Source organism: Sciurus vulgaris (genome assembly GCF_902686455.1).
Source record: "Sciurus vulgaris genome assembly, chromosome: 1".
Taxonomy (NCBI): domain Eukaryota; kingdom Metazoa; phylum Chordata; class Mammalia; order Rodentia; family Sciuridae; genus Sciurus; species Sciurus vulgaris.
Genome location: NC_136461.1, coordinates 82,806,570 through 82,816,454, shown reverse-complemented (window position 1 = coordinate 82,816,454; position 9,885 = coordinate 82,806,570). Strand labels below are relative to the sequence as shown.

The following is a 9,885-nucleotide window of genomic DNA, read 5'->3' as shown; positions in this document are numbered from 1 at the left end:
ATAAGAAAACACTATAAACTGAGGGCTTTTAAACAACAGGAATTAATTTCTCATAGTTCTGAAAGCTGCATAGCCCAAGACCAAGGTTATCAGCAGATTCACTATCTCATGGAGTTCAGCTTCCTCACATGGTGGAAGGGACAATGAATCTCTGTGAGGTCTCTTTCATAAGGGAACTAGTTCCATTCATAACAGCTCCAGCCTCATGACTTAATCGCCTCCAAAGCCTCATCCCCTAATACTGCTACCTTGGGGAGAGGATTTCAATTTATTTATTTGGGAAAGACATGAAAATTCAACCCTGGAATGGTTGAATTCCCTTCAAGGCTCCACGTGTCCTGTGGGCAAGGATCCTGATAGCTTTGTTCACTGTTTAAATTCTCCACCTTTTATGTCACCAATTCTTGTTTACTGTCTGTATCTATTTGCTAGAATTTGCCTTGGATAGAGGATTAGGGTCATTTAAGGTAATAACTGAGATCTTGAATTTGTAGCAGATCCAACCACATGATAGTGAATGATTTTCTAGCAGGTTTCTGCCATCTGGGTTAAGCGTAGAAAATGCAATCATTTAGTTTGGTACAGGGTAAAGAGATTGAAGAGTCGAAGCTAATGGTTAGAAAATCATGAAAGGGATTGACAATGGAGTGTAGACTTCTGGTTTCATTTTTTATATAAACAGCTTAGATTCCTTTTTTTCAAAAAAAAAAGGTCCAAACTTATAGAACTTTTCATTTTATAATAGTTTTTAAAGAAAAAAAAAAATACTGGCACAGCAACTTCCTTACTTCTTTAAAACATAAATCCTCATTATTATTTACTTTAGCTCATTGTTATACTAAGACATTATCCATATTTTTCCCCAGATTAACTTCTTACACTACTTTCCATCATGATATAGTGTCTTATTTGTAAAACCTGGAATGGATCCACTATAGTAGATTGGTCGGCTAAAAACCAATCGAATTTCAGGAAATAAAATGTACTACCCAATGAAGCAAACATTGTTATAATAATAATTCCCTCATCCCAATTCATACTTGCTTTGACTCTCCAGAAAGTTCACCAAATAACCCCAGCAGTCTATGGTTAGGGTCACTTCTTAGTGACCCTAAAGAAAACTTATGAAAAGTCTTGATTACCCAATACTGAGTCAACCAAAGTAACCGATCCATAAGTGATGGACTGACTTCTCAAGATAAAGGAGGATTCGGGTTATTTTTGTTTTAGTGAGAAAGGAATAAATAACTTATTACATTTTTGTTATTTATCCTTTTTCCATTCTGATGATTATATTTTATGTGGGAAACAATATAAGTTCTATGTTTGGATACCATCATCAAGATGTTTACATCTTCCAAAAGTTAACACTTGGAAGAATATTTTGAAAATCAACTTGGCCACAAGTACAGTGGGAAAGTACATCATTAAAACTTTATCTCTTCCCCCTAAGAATGTTGAGAAGCACTTAGCAAATATTATTACTCAGCCTTTTTTGGCTAGGTTCATTGATTGCAAGTGATACCATCTCCTCTTGCAAGTGAGGCAGATGGAATCATAAACAAAAGGACTCACTCAAGGGCATATGGTCACAATCAAAATTTAGAATTTACCACAACTGAACAACTCCAAAAATTTACACAATTGAACAATATTCTGAAATGATGATAGGAATTAAAACCTGCCATACATTGGGCTGTATCTTAAGTCTGATTCTAATTACCCATAACATTGAATGATGGAGTTTGAAAGAAAAGGGGTCTTCAACTCACTGAGTTCAACTTTTTACTTTACAATTGAAAAAAAAAAAAAAAATTGCCAGCAAGGTGAAAATGCTTTTCTAAAATGGTTACCAGTGGGTAGTAGAGCTGGAACTGGGTTCCCAGTCTCTAAACTCCCAGAGAAAAGTCTTCCTACCATGTTATTCCAAACTATCAAAGTCTGTGCTCCAGGCCCGAGGAGTGCCCTGCTTCTGCTACTTGTTCACAGTCAGTGGGGGTGGTGAACTCATTTCTTTGACCTTAAGGCTAAAAAGTACACATAAGCAGCTCTTCTGTGGCAGAAAAGCTTGTTCAGGACACAAAGTGCTATGATAACAAGCTGTCAATCAAGAGCAAGTTTATTTATCCTGTTGTTCCAGGAACTCACTTGACAATCTAGCAAGTATTCTATAAATGGTAAAATAATGAGTTTATTCCTCTTCCACTCTATCTGAATTTACTGTTTTTGTTTTTAGAGGGAAAGAAAAGAACTAATTTTCTTTTTTTTTTTTTTTTTATACCTTATTTTATTTTTATGTGGTGCTGAGAATCAAACCAGTGCCTCAGGTGTTCCAGGAGAGCGCTCTACCACTGAGCCACAACCCCAGTCCCCAAAACAAATCTTCTTAATACGTGGTATTGAGAATGAATAGGACACAATCTGGAGTGAGGAAGGGCCTGCAGACTAGAGGTGCAGCCAGTAAACAGCCTGGGACTGTAGGACCATGTGGCAGACAGTGGTGCCCACCTGGTAAAACTTTCAGATGTTCAATGAGGTTGAGTAGGTAGTACCAGGGTGCTACAGTGGAGAATCTTAAGTTCAGTTTAAGCAATTTACACTTGGAATGGAGTAACTGGAAGTTTTCAGCAGGACTGTGACAAAAATTCAAGATAAATGACACGGTCAGTAGCACTGTGATGGAAAGAGGACAGAGTCAGGGAGATCAGAGGACTGTATGGTACTCCCCGAGTGTATGCTTTTTCACCTCTTGACACTTCATAAATGGAAACCTAACCCAGTCACGGCAGCCTCCACCCCCATTCAGGACACAAAGCTTCTTCTGCTCCACATTGAGACTTTTGGCCCCTTCTCTCACCAACCAAAAACTGCCCCCTAGGAACAGTTTCCACAGCAAGTTGGGGTCTCTTAGACCCACAGAAGGAAACTTCACAGAAGAGCCTTATTCTTTGGACCTCTGACCATTTTCTCTAGACTTTTCACGAAACTCTTTGACTTGATGGGCTGAACTGACACCATGGGGAGTCATGAGTTATGGGAACAGAGGGGGAACCTGAGAGGGTTGCAAGGAAACCATGAGTCAGTGGACTGTCAGGAACCTGAATGCACCAGGAGGTTCTTTGCAAATTTCCACCTATCTTTGACCTTTATCCTTGATGGAAAGGTAGCCCCTCATTCCTGTTACCTTTCATTTCTCCCTGTGCTCAGGCAATTCATACTGGTGATCTGGTAAAATGATAAGAGTAGATGCAGTCATGGGAATTTAGCTGGAGGAAGGAGAGGAGGAAGGGGCTATTTGGCAATGTCAGGGAGACCAAGTGCACTGTGCCATAAATGACAATAGGCACAGTCACTCAGGCACAGTGGTGTACAGTGTCCTTAGATGAAAAGTTCTGTTTGGGGGAGCATCCAGGTACATGTGTCAGACTGTCAGTTACTAGCATGTAATTTGGGAAAGTTAACAAATTTGCCAAATCACTTAAACTTGTGCATGCTGAAGGACCATTAAAAGGGAGGAGAAGCAGAACGTAGACTTTGGTAAAGACTAGAGAATACAAGAATAAAGGGTGAATTTGTATGAGACAACCTGAGGTGTCCACTTGCTTCAAGCAGTTCTGATTCCTTGTAATTTCACCTGAGGCCTATCTCCACTGACAGCTGTTATTGCTATTTTCATTCTCAAATTCAGCTGTTCCCTTGCCAGTCTCGACACAACATTTTAGGCATATTTTGAACATGACTCATGATATTCTCCAGAGATGAAACCACTTCAGTATTCTATTCAATTAGTGCTCAGTTTCCTGATCTACTGGATATTCTCAGACCAAGAGCAAGAGGAATGCCACAAGCAATTTGAGAAGGCAGGGATTACGGCCAAGACATTTGGCAAAAAACACTACAGACCATATGAGAGGCCTAAGGGACAAAAGGAAGGAGATTAAAAACCTAACTGCCAAGTTTCACTTAATCTAAAAGGGCTTATTGATTAGATAGCACCATTCCTTCCATTAGCAAGCATGACTTAAATATTTGCAACTCTTTCTGATTTGTGATAGGCTGGGACCTCAGAAGGGAGAGATGGAGGGAAGGTTAACAAGCTCTTCAAACACCTTGAGAAATAAAACTTACCTTTAGGACTCAGAAGAGATTGATTTTAGGGACATAATCTCACCAAATTAATTACTATTGAAGTATACACCTTGTAGACAAACTTTTGCACTAAATAACTGATTTTATTTTTGTTCACAAAATACAAAGCTTTGCACTACATTTTAGTAGTGTTCCAGCACAAGAAAATCCAAAGGCATTCATGGGGAAGTAGTTTATAGAATGTGATTTGTATCATTCTTAAAATTAGTATTAAATAGTCATGACAAAGTAGGCTGACCTTGTATAACATGCAGATTATTGCTTAGAACTTGCATATAATTTTAAATGGTACATATACAAAGTATACAAACATTTCAAAATTTTAATGAAAATATTGAAAGACACAGTATCCCTTCAGATAAAGCACAACCAGGAAACCAAAATAAAGAATACTATATCATATTTTAATGAGTCTTAGTAACACTGATTTACAAATTATCTAGTCTTATATTCTATAAATAAAAGTTCAACTTTATGGAAATAAATTTAAAAGTATGTGACTCTCAAAATGTTAAATGTATTTTGAGAAACCTCTAAAAATCTTTGACAATTAAATATTGTATATTATATATTTTCAGGAAAAATTGTATATATATATATATATCACTATAACTATTGCATGTACTACAGTTTTCAAGTAGCTTTTTCAAATAAAGTCTGCTTAAATGTCACTATTACAAATTCTAATGATTATCAAAAGAAAACTCATAACCTATCATAAGTTAGAGTATTATCCACATGAACGTTCCTTAAGTAAAAAGTAGACATAATCAGACCAGAAACAAACCAAGCAAGAAACAAAAAGATACAGCACATTTACAGCAGTATTCTTGTTTTGTTAACAAGTAGCAAATAACTGATGTGCATTTAATTACAGAAAGCATTACATAAAAATATAAAGAACAAAATATACAGATGATGTTTAACAAGTTTTCAGCCAGAGGTATTGTACTTATAAATATTTGAGATTTGGAAACATTTCTCATTGTTTTGGTCTGTGTGTAGGGCCTGTTATCAAAACTACTGCTCAGTAATTGTAAACATTATCAGTGCAAAAAGAAAAAAGAAAAAAAGAGATCTTTAGGAGATGCCTACAATCCTTCACTGCACTCCAAAATATCTTCCAATCAAGGTTCTTATATCAAAGGTAGTAGAGGCTGTTTGAAGTCTAGGTAAGAAAGAAACAGAGTTCAAGTCCTTGTCAAGTCAGTGGATGTTGTATTCCGGGAAACACCAAGTTATCTGTTTGCAAGTTCGTTTTTATGAATATTACTATAACAAAGATTGCTCTATGGTAGAGCAGGACTCTAACTGTTACAAGTCAGATCCCCCACCTCATAACAGAGTTAGGTCAGTTCCCCACACTCCCCCCTTCTGTCATGGGGTCTAAGAACATTTGCATAATTACATGCCTACAATAAAACCCCAGCTGAAACACTTTATAAAACTCTTATTGCTAAACCAGTTTAAGAAAGAGATTACAGATGTTTCTTAATAAAACCATAATTAGCTTTGCTTTGTGTTATAAACAGGTATTAAATGTTCAATGGCTTCCTGTAGCCTGTTAATAAATTATGGTTTGTCTGATCTCTACTTAAACTTACTACAAAGCTTTTTAAAATGACAGAAACTATTTGTAAACCTTTAAATTTGTCAGCAGACTGAGCAGCTTACAGGTGAACTGGGATGTCTCAGAAGTTGACACAGAAAGGTGTCAGCATAAGGAAGAGAGGTGCTGAGGAAGTCTTTGGGGTATTAGGAAGAAGTAATGGACGGGCTGAAAGGACTCGGAGAAAAATTTCTGGATGAGGAGGAACCTTCATCTTTTAAGGGAAAAACAGTCTCAGTGTCTCCTCCAACTCTAGGACCTGTGAGTTTTTCTTATTCCTACAATATTTTTGCATCAGAATTCATTTTTAGGGCTGGGGCTGCAGCTCAGTTGTAGAGTGCATGTGTGGCATGCACAAGGCCCTGCATTCAATCCTCAGCACCAAAATACAAACAGAATTCATTTTTCAGCTTTAGTGAGCTGTGGTTAAGGCTGGGAGGTGCGTGTGCCTCCAGTCTCTGCACACAGAAAGGGTCTCACTGTTGTGTGGGCTCTGACGTGCTGAGACACTGAGTGACTCCTCAGATAAAATGACACATTGGCTTCTTATGGAATCCAAAACATATACCAAAACATAAGTTTCCATGAAGTATAATTGATGATGTCAACGAATATGTGGGCTTTTCCATTTCATGCAACAGACTAAACCACTAAATGCCAAACCAGATGTATATCTACATATTTGGAGTTAAGAGCAACATAGAAACAGAAATTTATTCAAATATTCATTTTAATAGGGTCTTTTGTTTATTTCCTTTAAAGATGAAACAAAAAAAAAAACATGCACAACAGTTCTTTCCCCTATGTATCTCCATCTCCATGAGAATAATGTTTCTAAGATGTTTCTAAGTGCATGATGAGAAACATATAAAGCATACCTTTCATACCATAAAGAACATTCTCCAAACGCCCAATCCATCTCAGAGAAGTTGTAAAATTTAAAAACTGTCACTTTAGTAGAAACCTGATTCAAGTCAAAGAAATTATTAAAATTAAGAATTTCATTCAAATACCTATAAACTAGTCAGTTTTCAAAACCAGATCTTTAAGACAGTACTGGGTCATCCACAATATATCAGAGTCACTCTTAAGAGATGGTAACAATATAACTATCATTTCACTTAACAGAGAATTAATCTATAAAATAACACAATTTTAAAAAAGTCAACATACTATAGGGTAATTTAAGCTTGAGTTAATTTCTTTACACTCATATATAACTTCGTTTTGAGTTTTAAATAAATGCAAAAAATCCTTTAAAAGAATTTAGACATAAGAATGCAAACTCTATAAGCTCAAGTTCACAATTTTTAAATTCTTACAAATAAAACATTTAATGTAGAATCTGAGATTTTGCAAGTTAATAGTTGATTTTCATTCCTTTTTAAGTTTTGAAAGAACTTTTATTTTCTAGAATACTACACAGGTTGTCACGAATTTTCTAGAAAAATAGAATTGCTTAAAAATTTATACCAATTTGCATTTATTTTCTATAAATATTTTAATAGTTATTAAATATCAGAATGCCTGATAGAATCATTTTAATTAATCCGTGTAGCCAAAATACTAAATATCTAAAATGTCTAGCAAAAGTTTGTCACTTAACAAATGAAAAATCATTGTTTAATAAATGATATATTCTGTCTTTATTTATATTTTAGGTAGATGGATACAATTGCAGAAGAGCAAAGTATAGCCCCTGTAAAGATCTGACATAAAGAAGCTTGACAGTTTGTTGTGACATTTCCATTTCATATCTTCAGTATGTAAAAATGTATAGCACTACTTCTGTATACTGAATACGGATACTGAATTAACTGTCATGCAGCCAGCATAAGGATTGCTAGAACAACAAGCCTTAGTTCAAAACTTTGATATTTTAAATACAATTATTTAATGAGTATTTATTGCCAATCAGTGAAAGGTAATGTCAGTGACAGTAAAAATGAAGTTGAAAGCATGAAACAACTATTGAAACTGCTATATGGAGACTCACTAACATAGCTTTATATTTTGTCATTTTAATGGTGGGTTTAAAATCTGTGTTTACAATTATAGAACTATCCCAAGAGTCAAAAATATTTATTTCAACATTTACTTTCTAAATAAATCAATTTCCAAAATAGTTTTGCAATATTAAATGTCTTCCTTTTTTAAAAAGCTACTTTTCTTGCAAAGAGCAAGAACAAGATAAAATCACTTGTTTTTGTACACCCTCACACCTCTAGATAACCAGTACATATTTAAATGCCTCTAATGTGGGCAGCAATAAATTTAGTAATCAATTTATCAATGTAATATTAACTGCTTTAAAAATAAATACCTACAATTTGCATTACTTTGTCTTCCAAAAATAAAATGTGCCATTATAAGCCAATCAACCTTGTTTTATCATTTAGTTATATACTAAGATTTCAATTTGTCTTTGAGTTCTAGAACTTATCAGTTCTATCTGCATTGAACAGTCAAATTAAAAGTATTTATGATATTCAGCTAAACTCCTTTCACCATCCTAAAATGAGCAATGAACTGAACCCAAACATTGTCCTTCGAACCGAGAAATAACGGATTAGATCTTTAGGTTTGGGTTCAATTAAGTTCAAGTATTCACCACTAGTTAAACTAAATCTTTTTTCTTAATTAAGAACAATCATTAAATCAAGTACTGAGAAAAATAAATAAGGTATTAAGAACTAAATATATAATTCTATATTTGGATTGCATGAAACAAAGTGAACACAGACACCACACAAAAAAAGTCATTTATCTTCACATAAGACAATAATTTGAAAAGCAATGCTTGAATTTGAATTTAAATTACCTAATTTCCCTCCTGCCTCTTTAAGAAAAATTTCAAAGCACTCAAAATGCTAAGCAAGCATGAGAGTAAATTGTGAGTAAGATATAAATACTGGACTGGGGAGATAGCTCAGTGGTAAAGTGCTTGCCTTAAAAGCACAGGGCCCTGAGTTCAATCCCAGCACCGCAAAAAAAAAGATATAAATACTGATTTTTTTTTTTTTGGTAGTTTCGGTCTCATCAACAAGAGGCTTATTGAAGGTGTAGGACAGATTCATACTGCATAAAATTGGTATTGGTGATGTTGGATTCTGAAATTGGGGAGATTTGCAAATAGAAATAACATAATTTTTCACAGAAAAAGTGCAAGGGAAGCAGACAAACAGCAATCTTAAAACTTTTCTCTTAATTACTCCTCCTATCAGCCTAAGTGGTCATGTACCAACATGCATTTTTAGAAGAGGACATTCATCCTCTAAGGAGGTTCAGAATGTCTGTCTTAAGCCTTACTATAAAATAAGAAATAATTTGATAAAATACTAAAAATAGAAGTGACATCTAAAAACTGTAAAATGCAGAAGTTATTTTCCATAACTAAACTAATGAAATATTACCAAAGTGAGTAAAATCCTTCATCATTAATAGATGAATGTATATCTGAAATGAAAAAAGTCATTTCTAATAACCTAGGAAAAGAACATGTCAACAATTAGAAATTAAACCCCATATAGGTGTTGACATGAGAAGAGAGTGCAGCATAACAACATGTGAGTGCTATTTACATATTTCAAAGTAGTTTCCATCCTTTCTGCAAAACTGGTGACACATCAAGTGTGCCAAATCATCACAGTCATCTTTCCACATAGAAAAAATACCTGTGCAGGCTGAGAGATTTCTAGAAAAATTCACCACTACATTTACAATTTTTATTTAAACCTTTAAGATTTTATCCATGCCTATAATGCAGAAGAAAAGAGGAAATCTTGGAATGAAAACTAAATTTAGTTTCTTTTTTCTAAGGTAAAAAAAAAAAAATGACACTGAAACCCTGAATAACAATTATAATTAATAACAAAGCACAAGAACATGCCAAGATTTCATCCTAGTAGTAGGTATAATGCTGGGTAGCAATGAGGATTGCTTATCTAAATGAAGGTGTTTGGCAAATCACACCTTTAGTCAACTTTTCCATTCTGAAGACTATTGTTGGCTTTCTCTTGTCTGATGAGAGAGATGACTTTCATGCACCCTTTTGAAATTTTGATCATCCACATGACATTCATCACATCCAAAACAACACAAGTTGAGATCCAGGAACACTGGATTAA

At 34.7% G+C, this 9,885-nt stretch overlaps 1 protein-coding gene across 1 annotated transcript in view; it reads right to left on the bottom strand.

Annotated features, from left to right (window-relative positions):
* Positions 1 to 6,470: 6,470 nt before the first annotated feature.
* The window catches only part of LOC306656146 (TLC domain-containing protein 4-like), an 87,836-nt gene continuing 84,421 nt past the window's right edge, over positions 6,471 to 9,885 (bottom strand). Inside the window, 1 exon segment of the mRNA XM_079131036.1 lies at positions 6,471 to 9,884. Coding sequence (XP_078987162.1) covers positions 9,733 to 9,884 — 152 coding nt within the window. The 3' untranslated portion in view covers positions 6,471 to 9,732.